Source organism: Ranitomeya variabilis, chromosome 7, assembly GCF_051348905.1.
Source record: "Ranitomeya variabilis isolate aRanVar5 chromosome 7, aRanVar5.hap1, whole genome shotgun sequence".
Lineage (NCBI taxonomy): Eukaryota > Metazoa > Chordata > Amphibia > Anura > Dendrobatidae > Ranitomeya > Ranitomeya variabilis.
In genome coordinates, this window is record NC_135238.1 from 202,627,403 (window position 1) to 202,654,493 (window position 27,091).

General features: G+C 39.5%; 1 protein-coding gene across 1 annotated transcript in view; it reads left to right on the forward strand.

Moving 5' to 3' along the window:
* The window catches only part of LOC143784436 (dynein axonemal heavy chain 11-like), a 248,080-nt gene that overhangs the window by 189,076 nt on the left and 31,913 nt on the right, over positions 1 to 27,091 (forward strand). Inside the window, exons 36-43 of the mRNA XM_077272673.1 lie at positions 3,141 to 3,263; positions 7,534 to 7,727; positions 10,436 to 10,584; positions 11,285 to 11,412; positions 12,560 to 12,787; positions 15,837 to 16,028; positions 16,869 to 16,988; positions 26,138 to 26,380. Coding sequence (XP_077128788.1) covers positions 3,141 to 3,263; positions 7,534 to 7,727; positions 10,436 to 10,584; positions 11,285 to 11,412; positions 12,560 to 12,787; positions 15,837 to 16,028; positions 16,869 to 16,988; positions 26,138 to 26,380 — 1,377 coding nt within the window. The remainder of the gene's footprint in view (positions 1 to 3,140; positions 3,264 to 7,533; positions 7,728 to 10,435; positions 10,585 to 11,284; positions 11,413 to 12,559; positions 12,788 to 15,836; positions 16,029 to 16,868; positions 16,989 to 26,137; positions 26,381 to 27,091) is intronic.

Genomic DNA, 27,091 nt, shown 5'->3' on the forward strand with positions numbered 1-27,091 from the left:
TGAGACATGGCCTGGGTAAGGAAGGCTGAACTCGACCACCACTGAGCAAGACACAGAAGTACAAGGTGTTCAGTGCTCAGAGTCATGGCCGAGGTAAGGGAGGCTGAACCCGACCACCACTAAGCAAGACACAGAAGTACAAGGTGTTCAGTGCTCAGAGACACGGCCGAGGAAAAGAAGTCTGAACCCAATCACTACTAAGCAAGACACAGAAGTACAAGGTGTTCAGTGCTCAGAGACACGGCTGGGGAAAAGAAGGCTGAACCTAATCACTACTGAGCAAGACACAGAAGTACAAGGTGTTCAGTGCTCAGAGACACGGCTGGGGAAAAGAAGGCTGAACCTAATCACTACTGAGCAAGACACAGAAGTACAAGGTGTTCAGTGCTCAGAGATACGGCCGGGGAAAAGAAGGCTGAACCCAATCACTACTGAGCAAGACACAGAAGTACAAGGTGTTCAGTGCTCAGAGACACGGCTGGGGAAAAGAAGGCTGAACCCAATCACTACTGAGCAAGACACAGAAGTACAAGGTGTTCAGTGCTCAGAGAAACGGCCGGGAAAAAGAAGGCTGAATCTGACCACCACTGAGCAAGACACAGAAGTACAAGGTGTTCAGTGCTCAGAGACACGGCCGGGAAAAAGAAGGCTGAATCCGACCACCACTGAGCAAGACACAGAAGTACAAGGTGTTCAGTGTTCAGAGACACGGCTGGGGAAAAGAAGGCTGAACCCAATCACTACTGAGCAAGACACAGAAGTACAAGGTGTTCAGTGCTCAGAGACACGGCCGGGGAAAAGAAGGCTGAACCCAATCACTACTGAGCAAGACACAGAAGTACAAGGTGTTCAGTGCTCAGAGACACGGCCGAGGAAAAGAAGGCTGAACCCGACCACTACTAAGCAAGACACAGAAGTACAAGGTGTTCAGTGCTCAGAGACACGGCTGGGGAAAAGAAGGCTGAACCCGACCACTACTAAGCAAGACACAGAAGTACAAGGTGTTCAGTGCTCAGAGACACGGCTGGGGAAAAGAAGGCTGAACCCAATCACTACTGAGCAAGACACAGAAGTACAAGGTGTTCAGTGCTCAGAGACACGGCCAGGGAAAAGAAGGGTGAACCCAGTCACCACTGAACAAGACACAGAAATGTCAAAGCTTGGCAAATAAATATTTGAAGACAGATTGTTACTGCCAGATTTTAGACATCACTTTCTTCAAGCAGTGGTGCAGGAAAAAGTCTACATCATTCAAGAAAACCATGATTTTTATGTATGCAGGAAAATGCTCCATCGCAGCATCCAAGTCTCCACTGCTCGGTGCCAGTAAAGGTCCTAAAGATGAAGGAACAATGACGCTGCCCCTTCCTTACCCGACCTAAACCCTATTGAGACCTTGTGGGCTCTTCTTAAATGGGAGATTTATGGTGAAGGAAAACAGTCACCTCCCTGATCAGTGTCTGGGAGGCTGTGGTTTGTGCGGCCCAAAAAGTTGACAGTCAACATATTAAGAAACAGACAGGCTTCATGGATGGAGCTTATGGCTGTTATTGAAAAGAAAGGCAACTATATAGGTGTTAGGGGTCGAGTTCCCTCCTCTGCACAGGGGGAATCTCGGTCCATCTCCGCTGCGGTCTCCCATTCTTCTCCTGCCGCAGTGGAGCCTGCTCAGTGGCGACGTCGGTCCCAGCGTCTCGCTCAGTCTGACTCTGTGCTAAGAGTTACTGCTGCCTTTACTGCTTCTGCCATTGAAGTCGGTGCTGGGCAGCGGCGAGCAGACGCTTCTGGGTCTAAGTCCTGCTTTGCTCGTTCTGAGCATGCCCAGAGTAAGATCTCTCAGTGGAGATCGAGGGTCACATGATCTGATACTGCAGCTAAGGTCATTGGCTCCTTCAGGAAGGTCCTGTAGGTGCTCACGCTCTGGTGTAGCTTCTCATTGGTCCTTCTAGGAAGGTCCTGTACGTGCTGCCGCTATTTAGGGTTCGCATGACCGCACGGCCATGCGCTAGTATTGTTCTTTGTTAAGTGTTTTGCGCCAGTGTGGTCACGAGAGTATGTGCTCAGGGACCCGGCTGAAATAAGCCCCTAGAATGCTGGCACCTCTGGCGAGGAGTTTGTGTTTGAATGTGTTCAGGAACCCGGCTGAAATAAGCCCCTAGAATGCTGGCACCTCCGGCGAGGAGTTTTGTGTGCATGCATGACCACTGACTGCTCTCTGTGTGGGCAGTTAGCCTGTGCCTCTGTGAAGCCTAACAGGGCACAGTGCTTTTCTTTCACGACTACTCGGTGAAGTAACTGAGTTAGTCCATACCGCCATATCGTGCCGCCGTTGCTAGCAGCAGGTACTCCTGCACGGTGGACCCCGGGCTGCGAACGCACCAATATCAATAAAAACATCTCTATCTATTCGGTGCGTTCCGCTAGCCGTAACAATAGGTCACTGATTTTGCTATTATTCTCACTTTATCAGATGAAAATAAGCAAGTGAGATGGAAAGTTATGTTTTTCATTTAGTTTCCCATTAATTCTGCACACGAATAGTCGCCCTATAGATGTGCACACATAGATATTCTCCTAAGAAAGACAAAACCCCACTTTTACTTTCTAAAATATTCAGGTTTATTAACCTTTTGGATTGACCGACTTCACTGTAGTTGTTCAGCAATAAAATTAATCATTGAAAATACAGATTGCCTAATGATTGTGCACACAGTGTACACGGCTTGATAAATAGTCCACTTGTGTTCGATATGATACATTTTGGGGCTTACAGTGCGTGCTTTACAGTGCTACCTATGAAAAAATGTATTCCTCCTTGTTAGATATCAGTGATTTAAATTTGCTCCCAAACTCTTTTTATCCAGTGTCGAGTTGTGACACGGAAAATCAGAGTTTTTTTCCGAAGAGTAGACATTACATCCTTACATTTCCTCATTGCTGACAGCTCCTCAGCTCAGACATCGTGAACTCTTTGCTTGCCCTTCAGCTCATGCATTAGCAGATCCAATATAATAGAAAAGAGGTTGGCTTTAATGTCTATAAGCGCGTCATTTCTGACATGAACTTGTGACTGTCTCTACACTTTGCATTCTGGTTATTGAACTGGGTTTTTCTTCGCTTTTTTTTACCTTTTTTTTCAGCTTTTGATAATGAATAAAGAAATTTCTATTCAAGAACTTGACTTCTTACTTCGCTTTAACATTGACCATATCTATAATAGTCCATTGGACTTTCTTTCAAATTCAGCATGGAGCGCTATTAAGGTAAGTTTTCTTAAATTGGGAGCATATTCATAGTGCAAAAAAATCTAAGCTTCCTTTACAAGCTTGTCTAAAGAAGAACAAGTTATGGCAATATGGCAGAGTTTAAATATTGGCATACTTTTGTAAAACTACCTTTTAAAAATGGGAAATCGCACCAATACTTCTCTATCATAAACTGAGGGATAATAGGAAAGGCATAAAAGGCATGTGCCTTGGGTTTTCCGTCACTGTGGGCAGCTAGGGAACCTCTCCCGTGGATCAGGTCTTCTGATGCATTTACTAAAAACACTATAGTACAGGAATTGGAGAACCAGTTGTCCATAGGGTGCAAGCTTTTTATATATTTTTAATATACACTGGTCATCTAGGAGTGAAGCATGTAAGTGGCTCTCTCCAATGGTATCCAATGCACTTGGTGTCTCACCAGTCTATGCAAATCCCATAGAGTTCGTTGGAAAAGAACAAACAGAGGAGGGCTCCTGTACAATAACAATATATGGATCCTTTGCAGTCCAGTAGCTGATAATAATGCACAATTCCACTTTCTTTGGTGGTGGAAGTGGGTGCTCTTGTCTCTTGAGAGCCTATACCCCTGCACTTGTTCCACCAGTATATGTCGTCTCCTGCACCTTTTTGGTTCCAGTAGAATGTCACAGGGTCCCGTAAGTTGGATGGTGGTATCCCTTATTTTTTATTTTTTTTGCCCAAGCGCCTGCACTGTCCTTACTCATGACAATAACATTGCCACACTCCTATAGCCATCTTCAGAATATACAGACAGACAGTGCCTCCCTCTACCCTCTTGGCCATGGTTCCACATATCAGGGAGACTGGGGACTGAGACGCACAAATTACATTACAAATCGAGAGCTAATCAAGCATTTTGTTATGATTAGTATTTTTGGAAAAAAACAAACTATTCAAATTAGTTTTTTCCAATGATTGTGGACAAGCTGCATCCAGTCTTGTTCCAAAGGGAAATGCTTAAAGGAGAACTGTCAGCAAATCAAAAGTGTCCAGTTTTTTACTTTCTTTCATTAACGGTGCTCACTTATGTATTCCACTTTTTTTCCTTTTTTCAATCCTCCATACATTTCCATAGATATTAACCTTTTTATTCAGTACTAATCTTTATAGTCTTTATTAAGGGGGCGTGGCTCAAATATTATCTGGGGGCGTGTCTTTAGACTGCTCTGTATTATTGCCCTTAAGCATCGCCCCCTTGGTGAAGAAATAAAAGCACTAAAGAAAAAGGCCTACCGTATATATCTCTGGAATTATATGGTGGTTTGAAAAAATGAAACAAGTGGAATACCTAAGAGAATAGCGGGAATAAAATAAGTGCAAACAATGGCCATTTTTTACTTAGTGACAGGTCCTCTTCAACATTTTGTTTCCAGCTCACAGCTATAATACAGAGTGGTTTCTTGAATAGCTAAGAACATTTTATTCTGCAAATTGCCAACTATGAGAATGGATCTGGGTACATGCCTGCAAAAAGACTGGTGGTTCACAATGGGAGGGTAAAGACCACTATGGACATAAACTTGTGGTCGAATATTCCAATTGCCAGAATTTCTTCTCTCGAAAGATCTTGAACAATAATTTTTTTTTTTTTTTTTTTTAAACTCAAGTTATAAAATAGAAATATCAAGCTATAACATTTACACAGTAGATGCATGAGTGAGTTAAAGAGAACCTGTCATCGGGATTATCCACGTTAAGATAAAGACATCGGAGGCAGCAGAGAGGCCGTTGCAGAGTAGAAGACTCTACCAACAGTCCCACCCCGATGCACGAAGAATTTAGTAATCCGAAACATCTAATGATTTCTAATGATAAGTTAAAGCTGTTTTCCAGAAGAACTACAACATTGTCAGTTCTGAAGCTGGGGCAAAAATCAAATTAATACAAAAAATTACAGAAATCTTTAGCATATTCCTAACATTTTAAAAACTAATTTTTAACCTACATTAGGGTACGTGCACACATTCAGGATTTTCAACAGAAAATTCTGCTGCAAATCGAGGAAAAATGCTGCGTAATATGTACACATTTTTTGTTGCATTTTTTCACATTTTTGTTGCAGATTTTTCTACATTCATTAGTATGGGTGGAATCTGCAGCACAAACGCTGAATTGACACGATGCAGATTTAAATTTGTTGCAAATCTGCAACGAAAAAATAAGCAACGTGTTCATGAGACATCACAAATCTCCTTCACTTTGCTGGCACTAGGAAATACTTTAGGTTTTGTGACAAAATTGCGCAGAAAAAAACGCAACGTGTGCGCATACCCTTAAGCAGGATTGAGAAGGTCTTCTCATCTGTAATGCAGGTGACCGAATGCAACGCACAGATAGACACAAGGCAGGAACAGCCAATGAACTATTTATTTCCCTCACTTTTGCAGTAACTTGCAGTAGTTAAGAAACAGGTAAACAGGGTAATCACAAGTAGATTATACAGTGCAGAACATATAATGAGTTTTAAAGTACAGTGAAAACGGCAGTAAAGTTTTTCAGAAATTATATTAGTGTTCCTCTGAACACTAGTATACTAGTAACACTCCCTGTGGGAGCTATTACGTTGGCTCCTCTTGAATCATTGGCCCTAGTGGGGGTCACCGGTTGTTCTCTCAAGGCCGTAAGTCCTACTGACAAAGTCTGCATGTTGAGCCTCTCGCACTCCAGCTGACCCTCACCCAGACTGCTGTCGTATCCTAGGCCGACCTCTGTACCGTACATAAGTTCTGGAAGCGATGGCCTAACTCACTTGTGCCTTCCTTCTACGACCACGGGCATCCTTCTCCTGGCTGAGTCTCCTCAGTGGTCTTTGATGCTTGACTGATGACAGTTGTCTCCAGGGGAGGAAAGGGTTGGGCTCCGTATCTTGACTGGCATCGTCAAGGTTCGGTATCTTGACAGGCGCAGGTCTGGGATACGGGCATTGGCAGGCACTGTCTGGTCTCTGAGTTTTGACCTGTGTATATCGTGTCCTCGGGTCTTGACCGGCGTAGTCGGGGGCCTGAATCTGACTTGGCGTCATCTGGATCCCATCTGCAAGCGGGCAGCAACCTGCTGGCACATGCTTCATGCTGGCTGCACCGTCGTCTCCTGTGCTCACCTGCACCTCTCTCTCGGTACCAAAACTCGTTCTGGTTTGGCACATAGACCCTTTATATCCAGGAACCCTGTCAACAGTGGCACCTGACCGGGTGTTGCATCTGAATCCATCCCCCCTGCAATTCTTTCTGCTCCATTAGTTCCGCGTGGTCCCTTCTGAACAGCAGGTAGCAGCCTTCTCGCACCACTAATATACATCGTCGTGATTTCTCAGGAGCATTGTCAGCTCGTCTTACACAGCAACCATGTATCAGGACATTCTAATATTCAGAGAGATCTATATTTTATAATATATCTTAAAGATGAATCCGCAATTAGAGGGGGAACTTAGGTACATATTATAAAAGTTGTACAACTCAAGTCAATAACAAAACAGAATGCAATAACCTCTTGAGCCCTTCTCAGTGATGGTTGCAGCTGACCAGAATTGCATCATTTACCCCTATTGCTATGCCAAGGTTTGGAACTCTAATCTTTATAAAGATATCTGAAAGAGGTGTTCCCATCTGTGATTTACTATAAATGTCCGATAGATGCAGCACCACCACTGGGATCCACATCCATCTCAAGAAGAGCAATGGAGAGACTACATTAATTTCTATGGGAGCTCCAAAAATTGTGTAAAGATTGAGCGCCATTAATGTCCCATATGAAAGTACCCCTTAAGAAATAAATGAGTACAGACTGTTGCACTTAACATGGTGTTAAATTATGCAATTTAATTTTAAATATGAAATCTCAGACTTTAAAGGGAAAAAGAATACAAATGTAAGGATCTAGCACCAGTTTACTTCAAGGAAAGCTATTGAAGTCATCTAAAAATATTCAACTTAAGTTACATCTATGTATAACCCCCTTGTACATATTATTATAACCTAAGATTGCTGAAGTAGAATGTAGGATCAGCCAGATTGAATTTAATTGTCCCATCATTTTGTTCTCCCAAGAAATAAGTTAACCTTGCATATGTTTACTGGAGTCAGGAGAGAGATGTCAGACAAATAAAAGTTATCTAAAGTGCATAGGCATCTTTAGGGTCTACAAGAAAAACTTTGTCACTGCGTTGGTTTGTAACGGGAATTTAGGTAAGGACTAGGATACAAAAAACTAACCCTTGTTTCCTTGTTTATACTGTGCTGTATAGACAATGAGCTTCATGGATGAATTTCGTGGACTTGACCGAGACATTGAAGGATCTCCAAAACGGTGGAAGAGAGTGATTGAATCTGAATGCCCAGAAAGAGAACGTTTACCACAAGAATGGAAAAACAAGAGCTCCCTCCAAAAAATGATAGTGATGCGAGCACTGAGACCTGACCGGATGACTTATGCTGTTAGGTATAATATGACATTCATCCTTGCACTCTCGGCATACAAAATTAAAATTATTGCAAATTTTCACCTGTTCAGATTTTTTTTTTATTTAAAACTTCTTTGTCCTGTATTTTTGGAAAACATAAATAAAAGTTAGTGGATCTAACTGGGTAAGAAGGAATCTTCGAAAAGCCACCTTTCTCCAAAAATCAGTGTGGACCTTTTTGGACCCTCAGGGTTTCTTCTAGTCATAGTCATAAGTGATGAGCGAGTATACTCGTTGCTCGGGTGATCTCCGAGTATTTGTTAGTGTTCGGAGATTTAGTTTTTGTTCATTCAACTGCTTGATTTACAGCTACTAGCCAGCCTGAGTACATGTGGGGGTTGTCTGGTTGCTAGGGAATCCCCACATGTAATCAAGCTGTCTAGTAGTTGCAAATCATTTAGCTGCAGCAAAGAAAACTAAATCCCCAAGCACTAACAAATACTCGGAGATCACCCGAGCGTGCTCGGGAAAACCCGAGCAACGAGTATATTCGCTCATCACTATTAGTCATGTATTTTTTGTATACACCTGTCTTTGATATTCCCATTTGTCTATTTTATGTTCTTTGCTATGTACTCTGCATGTTTTTGGCATTTATGAAAAAATGTAATTGTCCATCGGAGCTGGAAAAATGGGGGAATCAGTACAGAAGTAAAGTGCTATTTGACAGCTTGACTATTGGGTGACAAATTAGAAAAGCTAACAGTTCTGGATAGGTTAGGTAAACATATCAAAATTTGGAACAGATTATTCTCATTTTTAAACTCAAATATCCTGGATTCTTTACTCTTTTTTATATTCTCTTCTCAGAATTTGCTCATAACCACATGAGACAAAAATGTCATAGCAACATCTCATCAAGAACCTCACCTTTGCTAAATTTGAGTTCACCTTATCCTCCCCTTTTTATTTAGATACTACTTAAGTGCGTATACATTTTTTATAAATGTTAACAAACATTTTGAATATGTTGTTGGTTTCTCTGAGAATGTCTTGTTTATTTGTTTTATATAATAATGAGCATACAAAAAAATACTAATAGTTCAGAGCTAACAAACAGGGCAAATTTGGTGGGTACATTTTCTGACACAGTAATAATAATAATCTTTATATAGCGCCAACATATTCTGCAGTGCTTTACAATTCAACAGTTCATACACAAGTCACAAGTAACAACGTTAAAGTTAATACAATAATTAAAGCAAAATAATGATGACCCTGCTCGTAAGAGCTTACAATCTACAATGAGGTGGGGGAGACACAAAGTAAAGGGGCTTATTTACAGTGAAGGTCCTGCCATCTTGAGGGAATAGGGGATAGATAAAGGCTGCATGAGGTAGTCACCAGCCAGTATTTGTAGTGCTTTTTGGGTGTAGTGGAGTTTGCTGGAGAAATATTTTCAGATAAATAGTGAATATATAAAAAGGACTTCAATTAGGGAACGAGATAGGCCGTTGCCGTTCTAAACAGATGTGTTTTTTAGGAGCGCCTAAAGCTGTATAAGTTGTGGTTAGTCCTAATTTCTTGGGGTAGAGCATTCCAGAAGATTGGCACAACTCGGGAGAAGTCTTGGAGCCGGGAGTAGGAGCTACGGATTAGTGGAGAGGTTAGTCAAAAGTCGCTTGCAGAGCGTAACAGGCGTGTAGGCCGATAAACAGAAATGAGGAAGGAGATGTAGGGGGTGCCGCACTGTGGAGAGCTTTGTGGGTGAGAACAAGCAGTTTGAATTGGATCCTATAATGAATGGGCAGCCACTGCAATGACTGGCAAAGGACTGAGGCATCCAAGTAATGATTAGCCAGATAGATAACCCTGGCTGCAGCATTAAGGATGGACTGGAGATGGGAAAGTCAAGTAAGGGGGAGGCCAATTAAGAGAGCGTTACAGTAGTCCATGCGGGAGTGGATCAGGGCGACAGTGAGGGTTTTTGTTGTTTCCATGGTTAGAAAAGGGTGGATTCTAGAGATGTTCTTTGTATATGGGATGTGAAGGAATGATTGGAGTCAAACATAACACCCAGACAGTGCGCCTGCTGCCGGGGTGTTATTAAGGTGCCACCCAAGGAGAGGAAGATTTCAGATTTAAAAAGGTCAGTAGACCGCAGGAGCAGAAGAAGTTCAGTTTTGGAAAGGTTGAGTTTCAGATAGAGTGCGGACATGATGTTAGAAGCTGCAGACAGTAACTGGTGTTCTGTAGTACAGCAGGGGTAAGGTCAGGGCAAAACGTGTATAGATGTGTGTCATCAGCATAAAGATGGTACTGAAAGCCAAATCTGCTGATGGTTTGTCCAATTGGGGCCGTGTAGAGAAAGAAGAGAGGGGGGCCAAGGACTGAGCCTCGAGGGACCCCAATAGTGAGAGGAAGAGGAGAAGAGGTTGAGCCAGCGAATGATACAATAATAAGCCCTTTCCACTATTCTCTATTTTCAGGTGTTGATTTAAAAATACTTTTTCTCCCGTAGGACTAAGTCACCGCAGTCTAACACTGTGCAACCACCAGTTCTATCCTGATCAGTAGTGAGTCAGCAATGGAAAGTTGCTGCAGTATCAATGAAGTTATGACCATCTTCAGCTCATACGCACTCTTATTATTTAAGACTAATGCTTACTGATGTTTTAAGGCTTCTTGTCCTAGTGATTGGGACAACTATCATAATATAATATATAATTCATTTTTCACAATACAGAAACTTTGTTGAAGAGAAGCTTGGATCCATGTATGTGGAACGACGTAAAACAGACTTTGCTAAATCCTTCCAGGAGAGTGGACCATCTACTGCGATCGTCTTCATCTTGTCTCCAGGAGTCGATCCACTGAAAGATGTAGAGACACTAGGTAGGACGAAACAACGTTTTATTATAGTAGACATGGATATTGTTTTTATAGCTATGACGCACAGGTTATACAGGTCTGTGTGTTAAAGAAACTCTCATCACATCAAAATTTTGATCCTCTTAATATATTCCAGTCATCATATTATATAGCACTGTGTACTTACAATTGCTCATTTTGCATTTCTTCCCAGATAATTCTTCTCTTTTCCATTAGATCTGTGACATCATGTGATTAATAACTGACTAGCAGAATCCTTCTAAGCTCTATGTTAAAACAGGAAGTCTATTTCTTCTCCTTGATTTATAGATAAAATCGTGGCCACAGGCAGCCACCTGTAGAGGGAGCTAAGGAGCTTGCTGCATACTGTGTTACCATTGAGCTCAATGTATAACGTTTACAGTAAGCCCCTTCTGGTTTTGGGTAAAGTCAGCCAACACACTGTCTTTTAAATATATCTACTGAATGCAGAGAATTTGGAGCTCTGTATAATGGAAACAAAGCTCCAACCACTATTAAAAAATATTGAGAAAATTAAGTTTTGGACTTTAAAAAACATGGTGGATATACATTATTCATATATATTATAGTTGTTTGTGCTTAGAATTCTGCAATCAATTATTCTGATAAATGTGTTGTCCCATTTCTTCCCCAACCTTATGTGTCATTTGACGTGGCGGACCTCGTTGCCTGCTCTGTATAGGTGGCAGACTTGGATTTACCATTGACGCAGGAAAACTTCACAATATCTCACTGGGTCAAGGGCAGGAAGTTATAGCAGAAATAGCAATGGAGAAGGCCTCAAAAGAAGGCCATTGGGTTATACTTCAAGTAAGCCGATTCAGTGTGTTCATTGCCAAGCTATGAAACTGCAGTTTTGCAAAAAATAATCTGTGCCTCTATGAGATGCTTTTGTGGAGTGAAATTGGGTGCATGTCCAAATATGTTTTCTTGAATGACATTCTCTGGTTATTTTCTTCTGATTGAAAAGAGGAATTTTTTTATTTTGCTAGTAAGAATGGCCCTAAATTGTGCTCTCGTGTAGCTATTAAACTTAGAAATTGTAAAAGTAAAGATCAATTTAGGTGAAGAACAATTTCTTTCTTTTAGCAGCCGGTATAATATCAAATTTCAATTAATATTGTGGATATATAACAACAAATGCATCTCGACAGATATATCATGTATTACTTATGTCTACCTACTTTTTTTTAATCTTATATTTGTATTTTTATTTTTTTTACGTCATTACTGGATTATTGTCATCATCATGTCTAAGTTGGTACCTTAAGTTGCCAACAGCAGTTTCAGAGATGTGATAAAATGAAAGAACCTATACTCACCCATTATATGCACAAATACCCAGTGCTGCCCCCTTCAGTGTTGCCCTCTGGTCTGTGTTTACTTGGCTGCAGCCAATCACAGGCCTCACCATATATGGCACAAGACCGCTGAAGCCAGTGATTGACTGCAGCGGTCACATATGTAGACAATCATGTCATGGCTGCATCCTGGAGGGTAGCTTTGGGATTGGCAGTGCTGGAGGGATGTCTTATTTTTTATCCCAGTGACTTTCATTGCGGTTTTATGATCTCTAAAACCCTTTATTGTTCAGCTGTGACCACATGTTCTTCATTTTCATCTTTCTATTGACTTTTGAAAGTAATTTTTACGTAAAATATGCTTTTTTTCCTATCGTTTTGCAAACATCTCAGCAGAAATTCCTCAATTTCCTTCTGAGTTTAAATATGTATGGTATATATTTATATTTTTTTTATACAGTTTTATTACAGCTAGGAAGTCACTTTAGCATCAGAAAGATGCATATTACAACTTGCAAATCAATAAACACTAGAAAATGTGTGCAGTTTAGTCTTAAAATATTAGTTTTTTATATATATGTTTATCATGGAAGTATAAAACAGGAGGGACTGAACCATGAATGCAAAAATCCAAATGATCTCCTCTCTGTTCACAGAATATTCACCTAGTAGCCAAATGGCTAAGTACTTTAGAAAAAGTATTAGAAAAGTACAGCGATGGAAGTCACCCTGATTACCGTGTGTTTATGAGTGCTGAGCCGGCCCCAACACTTAAGGAACACATCATCCCTCAAGGGATCCTGGAAAATGCCATCAAAATTACCAATGAACCTCCAACCGGGATGCTGGCAAATCTGCACGCCGCTCTGGATAACTTTGATCAGGTCAGAAAAACCTCACATAATGTAGACAGGTCTTAAAGATTAGCTTCCCTATATAAGTGGGAATATTGTTCACCCAAATTAAGAAAAATGGCAATAGGTTATATTTGAAAAGAAAATCAAAAATAATAATTAAAAAAAAAATTACAGTATATCAGCATAAAAAAAAAAAATTCAAGAACAAACATTTTTGGTCAGTATAGGTAGTAAGGTATAATAGAAACTCATCACCACTTTTGTATTTATCACCCACTCCTGGTTTTGGCTTACAAATACTGATGTAAAATACTGACCAAATACTGAACATGTGAATATGGCCGTATGATGAGACACCACAATGAGTTGTTAATTGTGTATGAAAATTTGGTATTCTTGCTGCTTCCGATCCAATATATCCACTTGCCACACAAGGTAACAATCCACAGGCAGCTTGCCAGCTTACACAAGTGAAAAAGTTAAAAATAGTGGAAAAAAAGAGCTAATGGATTTTCTTATAAAAATATGTGAGTCCTGAATCTGAAGAATTCACCTGTTTTTATAAGAAAACCCATCAGTGGGTCCAATGGGTGTTCCTGGTCTGTGCTCTGCATCTCCTCTGTCCCTGAAATCGCCAACTCTTCTGTCTCCATTGACATGGCTGACGTCATCCACAGTACGTTGTGCTTCCTCAGCTCTGGTTCCCCACTGTACAGGAGGGAGATGTGAACAGACTGTGGATGATGTCGGAGATGTCAGCCATGTCAATCAAGACAGATGGTCAGCGACTGTAGTGACAGATGACGCACCAAACACAGACCAGCGACATCCATCGGAGCACAGTGTGGGAGGATTGTAGAAGAAATATCCTCAAGTAAGGTCCTCTATTGGACCAAACATTGCTGTCACTATGGCCTATTACATTTTACTAATTTTCTATTTTGGGAGTGCTGTCTTCGTTCTTGTATGTACAGTGGGGCAAAAAAGTATTTAGTCATTCAGCAATAGTGCAAGTTCCACCACTTAAAAAGATGAGAGGCGTCTGTAATTTACATCATAGGTAGACCTCAACTATGGGAGACAAACTGAGAAATAAAAATCCAGAAAATCACATTGTCTGTTTTTTGATCATTTTATTTGCATATTATGGTGGAAAATAAGTATTTGGTCAGAAACAAACAATCAAGATTTCTGGCTCTCACAGACCTGTAACCTCTTCTTTAAGAGTCTCCTCTTTCCTCCACTCATTACTTGTAGTAATGGCACCTGTTTAAACTTGTTATCAGTATAAAAAGACACCTGTGCACACCCTCAAACAGTCTGACTCCAAACTCCACTATGGTGAAGACCAAAGAGCTGTCAAAGGACACCAGAAACAAAATTGTAGCCCTGCACCAGGCTGGGAAGACTGAATCTGCAATAGCCAACCAGCTTGGAGTGAAGAAATCAACAGTGGGAGCAATAATTAGAAAATGGAAGACATTCAAGACCACTGATAATCTCCCTCGATCTGGGGCTCCACGCAAAATCCCACCCCGTGGGGTCAGAATGATCACAAGAACGGTGAGCAAAAATCCCAGAACCACGCGGGGGGACCTAGTGAATGAACTGCAGAGAGCTGGGACCAATGTAACAAGGCCTACCATAAGTAACACACTACGCCACCATGGACTCAGATCCTGCAGTGCCAGACGTGTCCCACTGCTTAAGCCAGTACATGTCCGGGCCCGTCTGAAGTTTGCTAGAGAGCATTTGGATGCTCCAGAGGAGTTTTGGGAGAATGTCCTATGGTCTGATGACACCAAACTGGAACTGTTTGGTAGAAACACAACTTGTCGTGTTTGGAGGAAAAAGAATACTGAGTTGCATCCATCAAACACCATACCTACTGTAAAGCATGGTGGTGGAAACATCATGCTTTGGGGCTGTTTCTCTGCAAAGGGGCCAGGACGACTGATCCGGGTACATGAAAGAATGAATGGGGCCATGTATCGTGAGATTTTGAGTGCAAACCTCCTTCCATCAGCAAGGGCATTGAAGATGAAACGTGGCTGGGTCTTTCAACATGACAATGATCCAAAGCACACCGCCAGGGCAACGAAGGAGTGGCTTCGTAAGAAGCATTTCAAGGTCCTGGAGTGGCCTAGCCAGTCTCCAGATCTCAACCCTATAGAAAACCTTTGGAGGGAGTTGAAAGTCCGTGTTGCCAAGCGAAAAGCCAAAAACATCACTGCTCTAGAGGAGATCTGCATGGAGGAATGGGCCAACATACCAACAACAGTGTGTGGCAACCTTGTGAAGACTTACAGAAAACGTTTGACCTCTGTCATTGCCAACAAAGGATATATTACAAAGTATTGAGATGAAATTTTGTTTCTGACCAAATACTTATTTTCCACCATAATATGCAAATAAAATGATAAAAAAAACAGACAATGTGATTTTCTGGATTTTTTTTTCTCAGTTTGTCTCCCATAGTTGAGGTCTACCTATGATGTAAATTACAGACGCCTCTCATCTTTTTAAGTGGTGGAACTTGCACTATTGCTGACTGACTAAATACTTTTTTGCCCCACTGTATATTGGAGGATTGGTGCTGCCTTGATTTTTTCTAGATAGGTAGGTAGATAGATAGGTAGATAGATAGATAATAGATGGATAGATAGACATAGAGATAGATAATAGATAGATAGGTAGGTAGATAGATAGATAATAGATATAGATAATAGACATATTAATAGATCATAGATAATGTACATGATAACATATTTGGTAGCTGCAAGTAAAATGCTACCGAGATTGAATTTACATGTATTATCCCATAATGAAGAATCGTCAAAATTAATATCTATGATTGTAGCTGACAATTGATTTTCTCTTGGTAAGAGGGCAGAAGCACAGACAGATTATTGATTTGCCTACTTGACAGAACAATATGACCACTTAGAAAAATTATACAGCCATTAACCATACAATACAATGTTATCTAAAATGCCCACAGTATTATAATGCGGGGGGAAATTGACATGTCATTGACAGCTTAGTTAAGAAATCAACACTGTCTGATCTCTTGCAGAACATCCTTGACCAGTGCACCCGTGAACAAGAGTTTAAGAGCATTTTCTTTTCATTGTGCTATTTTCATGCTTGTGTTGCTGAGCGGCGTAAATTTGGCCCCCAGGGGTGGAATAGAAAGTATCCGTTTAACATTGGAGACCTCACAATATCAGTGAATGTTCTATACAACTATCTGGAAGCAAACTCACAGGTATGGTGCCTCATATAGATGAAGTCTGTTGTGTAGGTCTTTTATACTGTAGTACAAAGCTGATGGAAAATCCTTTATGCATTTGCTATATATATATATATATATATATATATATATATATATATATATATATGTATGTATATATAACTTTTTTCTTTACTATAGAGGTAGGTAGATAGATAAATAAGGGATAGCTAGATACTGTAGATAGATAGATAGAGATAGCTAGATCGATATGGGATAGATAGATATAGGATAGATAGATAAGAGATAGATAGATATTAGATAGATAAGGAATAGATAGATAGATAAATAAGATATTTCATTTATCCTATATACAGATAATCTTTTCTTAGATTGCCTTAGAAAGAAGCAGCAGAGCTGTGTTTGTCACTTGGCACAGCTCAGTGTGACATTATGCACTTTATTGGGGGGGGGGCTACAGCTATACTATATGATCTTTGAGCTATGACGATTTACAGAAGATGCTGCCACCAAAGAGTTAAATGACATATCCAGCTCTTCCGCATCTGTGTATATCATAAAAATAATCTGTGTTCAATGAAGATATAGAACTGACAGAAGTCGTACCCATTCGCAGGCTGACGCTTTTCACTGTCCCTTTCCCTAACTGATAAATAACTGCGCTGAGAAGCTTTAATAAGATTCTATTATGTGTTGTGATCGTCACGTCAGCCAGATGTTCTGATAAATCATGAGCCGGACCTTGATCTTTAATATAGGAATCTCCACTGACGATGTGTTCGCGTAGAATCCTGCTTTCTGCAATAAACAAACAAGTGTAAATATTTAATAAACGCTGTTGGGTTTTAATATCAGGTTCCATGGGAAGATCTCCGATACCTGTTCGGAGAGATAATGTACGGCGGTCACATCACCGATGACTGGGACAGAAGACTCTGCCGGACGTACTTGGAGGAGTACATGCAGCCCAATCAGGTAACTGCGAGTCCCATTAAAATACAGAGTCAGAGCTCCCTCTTCTGGGATCTGGATCACTCAGGTTCATGTTTTTCTCATTTATGAAACAAGCTCGATTACGGACGCGTTCTTCGTTCTCCAGTTAGATTCATACTGCTGATATAGGTGGAAATTAAAAACGGAAAGCGGCGAGTTGTATGTCTGATCTTCATTTATTGCATTCAAAGCAAAATCAAACATAAAGGAGCCACTGAGTTTTATAGACTGGTAAAAAGATTTTTTTTTTTCCAAAAATTTTCATGATCCATGAAAGAGGCTGCTGCATTATTATAACTTATGGCTCATATCGAGACAATGTTCACATCTTCGTTGGAGCCTCTAATGCAGAATCTGTCGTACTTAGTAGAATGATGCATTATATTTTTCCGGTAAAAATGACGGCCCTGGTTATAGTCAGCGGGGTCAGTTAGGTGTTTTGTGTCAGATCCAACAATGCCATTGATTTAGGTTTTCTGCACCCATGACGGGGTAGGTAGGACAACCAATATTGAAGCGAGCCGAGCGCCAGCGTGACCATTGCATGACCGGGACAGATTATTATCCCCCTGGGAGTAAACAAGGAAAGTTCGTATTGATTGACAGCAAGCAGAGATCACACAGAAAATGTGAGAATTGTATAGAAACATCATATACGATAATAAGAAGATATTACTGCTGCCTATAGGAGTCATCCACAGAGTAACACTAAATGACTTCACACTGGGTAATGAAGACCCGAAGACTGTTTATAAGCTACATTTATAGAAAATAGAGACTGGTACACAGTTGGACAGAAGTTCATAATGACATACCGTGTCAATATGTATGCCTATGTAGACATTAACGTTTGTGAAATTACATTGATTTCATTGAAAAAAAATTCCCATGTAATGAATAATTTTTGTGATATTAGATATGTAATTCTGGTAAATCTCTGACTGGTCATAAAAGTAGAATATATATATATATATATATATATATATATATATATATATATATCATATTTTATATATGTATGTGTATATATATATATATACATACATATGTACATAAACATGGCATATACATATATGTATGTGTCTGTATATGTCATGTGCATGTACCGCACATGTGTGTTTGTGTGTGTAAATATATATACTTTTGTTAACTATATACATATATATATATGTATATAGTGTATATATGTGTGTTTGTGTGTATATATGTATATAGTGTGTGTATATGTATGTATATATATGTATAAATAGACATACAGTATAGATGTGTATATAGTAGTACATATACTTTATTGTTACAGTATATTAACACATTGGTGTTCAGAATTCTAATATCTTGTCTGTTAACCTTTACTATGTTTCCCGATTCATGTCCTGCACATATAATGTTGATTATATTGCATGCTATAAAACATAGGGACACCAACAATACATACGGTAATTACATAAAACCAATTTTTCTCCACACTATGCATGTAATTAGAGATGTTTTTATTCAATGAAATTAACTGTGATGATGTTAATTACAAGAATCTACAAGTGTTATTGCGAGTTTCTATATTTCATTTTATATTGCATGAAAAAAATCCGTAAAGACAGAAATGTTTATTAAATCTTGTTAAAGTTAAAACTATGCATAAGGAAAAATATGGTGAATTATTCTAGAAAAGGTGCATATTACATACTACGGCTCACACCCAAAATAAAGCTGATGTTGAAATTGATTTTCACAAAGAGGATATTTAAAGCATCTAACCACCAACCCATTGACATTGCAGTGAATTACTGGATAATATGGCTGCAGCTCTGACCTGCTTACTAATGGTGCCGCTTTTCTTACAGTGGATCTGTGACCAGATTTCACAATAAAAACTGCATACACTATCAAACAGATCTCTTAGACCTTGGGGGAATAATGTGATGTAATCTTACAGCTAATATTTTAGAGAAAATGTTTACAGCGCAATTTAAAAGTGCAATAGGCTTCAAGTTGCTAGGACACGTTGGAGAGTTCCCTGGTTTTGGCAGAGTAGACATCATAGCTTCTAAGTTAGTTTTAGATATAGACTCCTTATCCCGCCATAATGTATACAAACATAGGAGAAAGGGGGATAGAATCTTCTGGAACTGACCATAGTACTCATTTGGTAACCCATCCGGACCCTGGGCCTTATGACCTTTGGTGGACCTAATGGTGGTCCAAATTTCCTCTTTAATATAGGGTGCGTTAAGAAAATTCAGTTGTTCCTGAGAAACCTTTGGTAAGTTAATGCTCTGCAAGTACTGATCAATCGCCACTGGAGAGGGCTGGGGCGTATCAGGATCTTCCCCTAAATTATAAAGTTAAGAATAATACCTATCAATCTCATTCACAGTCTCCATTGGGTTTCTGATATGTTTCCCCTGGGGGTCCACCAAATGATCAATCCTGGATCTTACCTCTCTTTTCTTGACCCTACGTGCTAAAACAGCACCGGCTCTGTCCCCAGTTGCGCAGAATTTTGATTTAAACTTTTAAAAGTTATGTTCATACACCGACAGGAGATTCTCTCTCAATTTACATCTAATATTGTAAATCTCTTCTGACAATGCCTGAGATGGGGATGCTGACATTCATTTTTCAAGTACATCAGTGTCATCAGGTCTAAAAAATCTATATTGCAATGCATACTGTTTGCAATATGAAATCTGGTGACTGGTCCACTTTTAATCCCTTGGGTCCCTCTGACAATGTGGCCAGGATGTGGCTCTATTACTAGTGCACTGACGGCAAAGAAGAAATAAGTAATACAATATGCAGCCAAAACTGAGTGAACGTAGCAGATTTCTGCGATTATAGCAGATTTCTGCAATTGAAGCATATTTCTGTGATTATAGCAGATTTCTGTGATTATATCAGATTTCTGTGATTACAGCAGATTTCTTTGATTATAGCAGATTTCTATGACTATAGCAGATTTCTGTGATTATAGCAGATTTCTGTGATTATAGCAGATTTCTGCGATTACAGCAGATTTCTATGATTATATGAGATTTCTGTGATTTTAGCAGATTTCTGTAATTATAGATTTCTGCGATTATAGCAGATTGCTGTGATTTTAGCAGATTTCTATGATTATAGCAGATTTCTGCGATTACAGCAGATTTCTTTGATTGTAGCAGATTTCTGCGATTACAGCAGATTTCTGTGATTATAGCAGATTTCTATGATTAAGGCAGATTTCTGTGATTACAGCAGATTTCTGTGATTACAGCAGATTTCTCTGATTATAGCAGATTTTTATGATTAAGGCAGATTTTTGTGATTATAGCAGATTTCTCTGATTACAGCAGATTTCTGTGATTATAGCAGATTTCTGTGATTACAGCAGATTTCTTCAATTGTAGCAGATTTCTGTGATTATAGCAGATTTCTATGATTATAGCAGATTTCTGTGATTACAGCAGATTTCTGTGATTATAGCAGATTTCTTTGATTATAGCGGATTTCTATGATTATAGCAGATTTCTATGATTACAGCAGATTTCTGTGATTACTGCAGATTTGTTTGATTATAGCAGATTTCTATGATTATAGCAGATTTCTATGATTACAGCAGATTTCTGTGATTACAGAAGATTTCTTTGATTATAGCAGATTTCTAAGATTATAGCAGATTTCTGTGATTACAGCAGATTTTTATGATTATAGCAGATTTCTGTGACTACAGCAGATTTCTGCAATTGTAGCAGATTTCTTTGATTATAGCAGATTTCTGTGATTATAGCAGATTTCTTTGATTACAGCAGATTTCTATGATTATAGCAGATTTCTGTGATTACAGCAGATTTCTATGATTATAGCAGATTTCTGTGATTACAGCAGATTTCTGCAATTGTAGCAGATTTCTGTGATTACAGCAGATTTCTTTGATTATAGCAGATTTCTGTGATTATAGCAGATTTCTTTGATTATAGCAGATTTCTTTGATTATAGCAGATTTCTGTGATTACAGCAGATTTCTATGATTATAGCAGATTTCTGTGATTACAGCAGATTTCTATGATTATAGCAGATTTCTGTGACTACAACAGATTTCTGCAATTGTAGCAGATTTCTGTGATTATAGCAGATTTCTTTGATTATAGCAGATTTCTGTGATTATAGCAGATTTCTTTGATTATAGCAGATTTCTTTGATTATAACAGATTTCTTTAATTATAGCAGATTTCTGTGATTGTAGCAGATTTCTGTGATTATAGTAGATTTCTGTGATTACAGCAGATTTCTATGATTATATCAGATTTCCGTGATTATAGCATATTTCTGTGATTATAGCAGATTTCTGACTACAACAGATTTCTGCAATTGTAGCAGATTTCTGTGATTATAGTAGATTTCTGTGATTACAGCAGATTTCTATGATTATATCAGATTTCCGTGATTATAGCATATTTCTGTGATTATAGCAGATTTCTGTGACTACAACAGATTTCTGCAATTGTAGCAGATTTCTGTGATTATAGCAGATTTCTGTGATTACAGCAGATTTCTGCAATTGTAGCAGATTTCTATGATTATATTAGATTTCTGTGATTATAGCAGATTTCTGTGATTATATTAGATTTCTGTGATTATAGCAGATTTCTGTGATTATATTAGATTTCTGTGATTATAGCAGATTTCTGTGAAGACTGCAGAATTTAATTGGAAACTCAGTAATGTGCCATTACCTCTATACCACTGTTATTAGTTACCTGTGATGCTTTTATTAGTTCCCTGAAATGCAGGGAAAGCACAGATCATGTATTTCCTGCTTACCTGGTCCCTAGTAGTGCAAAAATAATTAATTACCGGTAATACAAATAATAATTTGCTCAATAAATACAGTAACTAATAATTATAAAAGTAAAGAAAAAAAGAAGAAAACAAAAAAAAATTCACACCTCTAACTCACGATCACACGCAAATGTATTTTTTGAGCATCAATACATTCACATCAAAAGAAATGTACATTGGCCAAATATACAGTAATTCATTTCGGCCACAAATATGTAAAACACTTAAAAAAATGTTTTGCGCCTGGATCACTATCACCCACGTGCAGATGATGTAGATAAGGCTAGGGAATACTAAAAGGTCGGACGTGTCTTCAGAACATCTAGACCCAAAACATGCCGAGTCATCAAAGGGTTAAGATTGTTTACAAAGATCAGTATGACCTACATCTTGATGTAATACTAGCAGAACTATATATTGGTTCCTACTTAACAACTGCACTCGTCTTTCATTAAATACATATGTGCCCATTTGCAAATTAAGTTATTTTTTATGAATATTCTCCCTAACTTTTACCAAATGTTCTAGTATTTCCATATAAAAAAAGATAAAGGAAAAAAACAAATCAGACAAACAACAAAACAAAAAAGAACAGTTTTATTGTGACTGCTAAAAAGCGGAACGATGCAAATAACTGTTTCAGTTGAGATCTTGCAGACCTGCATGTAAAGCAATTAAAGTAAATGACAATCATATTGCTGGGACAATCAAAGCTCTATGTGGCATGTTTAATTGTGAGGCAAACATGTCCATGATGCGACAGAACGCCGCGTCGTGTTAACCTTCCTCATTATCGCCACTTCCTGCATAACAGAGGGATAATCGCACTGTACACAAGCCGTCATTGTGGAAGAAGAGGACGCATTGGGATAATGGTTGTGCGAGATATTTACCAAATGTAACAAGATCCTGGTGGAATATGACGAATAAAAGAACAATAATACAACAAAGACAATAATTAAAGAAGTTATTCCCATCAACAAGATTCATCGCTTCTCCAATAGGAGATGTTGACAACTTTATAATCCCAGGGGTACGACCACTGAGACCCCCACTGATCATGAGAATGGGGTTCCATTGTGCAATAGTGTTCATAAATGACACTCCATTCACTTTCGTTAGCATCGGTGGTCACACACAGGCTCGGACTGGCCCACAGCAGAGCAGGAGAATCCTCCGGTGGCCCCTACCCTCTTATATGAGCAGTACTTGGCACAATATATGTGATTCACTATATACAGACAAAGGCAGAATCTCGTTCATTTAAGAATCAACGCAGTTTATAGCTGTAGAAATTTGTGAATGAGGATAAAGTCATATTTGCAAGTAGCTGGAAAGTTGGGCCCCGGAGTTGATGTTTCTGGTGGGCTTTTCGGACCTCAGTCTGACACTGGTCACACACGCACACCACCGCTCCCATAGAGCCATAGAAGTGAATGGAGTGGTGGTCACACATGTGCACTACTGCTCAGTTTACTCAGGGAATACGGGATCTCCTTTCTTGTGCTTGGTTTGGGATCCAAATGGTCAGAGCCCCACCGGCCACACATGTATCAACTGTGCGGTGGATAGGTGATAAATGTTGATGTGGAGTATAGGTGCATTTATACTGCACGATTATCATAAACGAGATTTCCCAATAATTGTGCAGCCAATCACCTGATGAACTGGCAAAATGCTCCACTCGTTCGGTGTATAAAATGATCTTTTCTTTTTTTCATTGTTCTCAACAGTATATTGTCCATTTTTAGAAGGACTTATGCTGCCTAGAACAATGGCAGCCTAGGCGCACCAAGCAATCTATTACTGATCGTTCAGTGCCCATCCGTTGTTAGTCAATGATAGCTTAAAGGAGTTGTCCACTACTTTTACATTGATGCCCTATTCTTAGGATAAGGCATCTATGTCTGATAGGCCGGGGTCCGGCACTCTGCATCCCCGCCGATCAGCTGTCTTCAATGCCGGCTGTAAGTATTTACTTGCGGAGCTTGTCCGTCTTCTTGTAGTGGCCAGGGATTGTTTCTGTACATCCGCCTCCTACTGAACTGAATAGGAGGCGGATATGCAGTACCCCTTGGCGGCAACTACAAGTAGGGAGCCAAACTTCGCAAGTACATACTTACGCCCGCTGCTGCTGACACTGATAACAGCTGATCGGCAGAGGTGCCGAGTGCCAGACCCTGGCCGATCAGACATTGATGCCCTATCATAATAGCAACCACGTGAATACACCTACAGCTTAAGCCTCATTCAGACATCCATATTGCACATACGTGTTCTATCCATTTTAGAAGTTAGAACATGTACCCATTGTAGTCTACAGGGCTATTCACATGTCCATGTTTTTTCATATCCATGCAAAACTCTCGGAGCCATGTTCATTTTCCTCCGGTAACATGGATGAAAAGTGACAATCCCAGTCTATGGGTCTGTGAAAAACACATTCAGCACACAAGTGACATCCGACTACCACCCGTGCGCTGTCCGTATTTAACATTGCAAATGACAGAAGTTGTGTCATTTATTTATTTATTTATCCATCTGTGAAAAACATTGAGGACTGATGGTAAAAGCGGACACACGGACCGTACACTGATGACACACTGATCTAAAACACTGATAACACCGGTAACATTTTTTCATGTATGTATTTAACCACGGACGTGTGAATGAGGCCTTACACTGAGTGCGCCAACTCTTTCCTGAAGGGTTCAGCACAGCTGAGATCACAGACTTTCCTAGACTACCTTTGCATGCTGTATCAGTCAGTGGAATTATAGCAGAGGGTTGCATGAACTGCCTACATTTACAAGCACCAATCTATACCATAAAATGTAATATATGATCAAATTCGTACATCCTGAAATTTTCGGGGGGATCATCAGTCAATGTTACCAAAAACATGCTCATCTGAATGAGCCCCAAGAGCCTCTCTGTGATCCCCGACAAAATTCATAGGAAAAAAATGTTTAATTGACAATTATTTTCCAGTGTTTCAAATATACAGTATTAGGGTCGATTCTAAAAAATACCTAAAATGTTATTTATACAAATTGCTTCTACAGAGAGGAAGAGGAATAGAATTCTAGTGCCAACTACTGGAAGTAGCCATCCTAAAAGTCAATATTGATTCCTTAATGACTTAGCATAAAGGCCAAACCAGATATTCTACCTGCAGACACGTGTTTGGGATGTGTTGCCCCTCCTCAGTGCAAAGCAAGAAATCTGATTTGGCTGTAGGAGAAGCCTGTGTCTGAGTTATTTTAACGCATGAATTCAACCCAGCCAGACGAGGACATTGCCATGGTCAATATTCTGTGCACCCATAAACTTGTACGTTCTAGGTTCTATTTTGCGGCACCCATGGAGATGTCACTTTCTGTTTTCCAGTTCTCAGGTCATGGGGACATAGGAGATAAATGTAAACCATCATTGTTATTGAAGGCACGATGGTTTCGAACACAAAACACCTACTAATATTAGTCATGTTAGATTAAGAGGCTTGGAACCCACCAGAGTATCGTCTAGTGCCTTTGACAAGAAGCTGAATCTTGTATATTTTATACTCTACAGACTCATGTGTTTTCCTTTTTGGTTCGTTTCATCTACACTTGTATCTTTCCAAAATAGTCTTATTTTAGGGATCTGAGAAAAAAAAAGTATAAGCAATCAGACACCCCCTCCCCCTGCCAATTCCAAGCCATCATTCCGGAGACTGAAGATCATCCTACAGAACTATTTTCTCCTTTGATGAGATTTACAGCGCCGCATACACTGTAGCTTTATGTTCCATCGTATCTTTCCAGCCTCATATTTTAAGCCTTAAAATACTTGACCCTTAATATTATTCATGCTGTAAGTTAGTCAAACTTGCTGTACAGAGCAATAGAAGCAGCGTGTGCCGAGCCAGACGTTCTCTTGATCTCTTGTAACAATGACTGAAAAGAATTGCAGGGACAAGAGAATTAAGGACAGAGATCCCGCTGGTCAAAGCACAGGAAACTTGGATCTGTAGCCACCCTGCTAGGAAGGATTATTTCTGTTTTCTGTCATATTCAATGAAACTCTGTTATATCACAAATCTGAGGGTCTCCAGTGGTCTGAAGGAGGAGAATAAAAACAAACATGGAAAATAAAAACTCTATAGAAAGGATGGCAACCCATGATATCTGCCGACACAGTCTGGACACTTTTCTTGAAATAATGTCACTGATGGTAATTTTCCCCGACTTTCTACCAATATCCCCGGGAGGTTCAGTGTGAAGTCTTTTCTGTTATGATGATTACATCCAATGTTCTCTTTTTTTCTCCAGTTTGATAGGAAACTCGCCTTAGCTCCTGGATTTGTGATACCCTCTAACCTTGACTATCAAGGCTACCATAGATACATTGATGAGATGTTGCCACCCGAGAGCCCCGTCCATTATGGCCTCCACCCCAACGCAGAAATTGAATTCTTAACTGTGACTTCAGACAATCTCTTCCGTACATTGTTAGAATTACAGTCACGAGATTCTATAAACGGGGAAGGAGCACCTCAGACCGAGGAGGAGAAGGTTAGTGTCGTTATTCCGAGCATGTACTGGATAAGACTGACACTTTTGTGTGTGATCTTCGCATGGAATATCATCTCAGGTTTCTGTTTATTTATTGGGCAGGAATTTGATGCACTTTTTTGGCATGTTTTTAATGCAACACATGCTATGTGTATACACGAGTCCTCTCATAAGGACTCAATTTCATAAAACTGATTAACGAAAATGATTTGAAGTCTGTCTGTCCGCTCCCAATCAATTTTTAAGGCTCAGTGCACACAATGCATTTTTAATGTTTTTTTTTATACATATATAATTATAAAATGAATGAAAATTCATGATTTATTCCCAAATCCTTTATCATTGATTTTTATATATTTTTACTGATGTGAATCTGTGTTTTGGTACATTTTTTTGACAACTCGTTCTGTTCTTGTAACATCACCATCAAAATGCAACATTTGCACATCTGTTATTGATGCAGAAAATAAACTCCCCTTTGGATTCTATGCGGAAAGAAAAAAAATACTTTAAAATGTAGAAACAATTTACATGCATTTTTTTTTTATTTCCGTGACCCTTGTTAGGTTAAAATAATAAACTCGGATGTTTCTCACCCTTTCCAGGTCCAGTGCTGGATCTCAGTTACTGCAATGCACGTTTTTTTGTGGACAGGCTGCAGTGCTGACATTATAACTACAGAGCATGTGACCGCTGCAGCCAATCACCAGG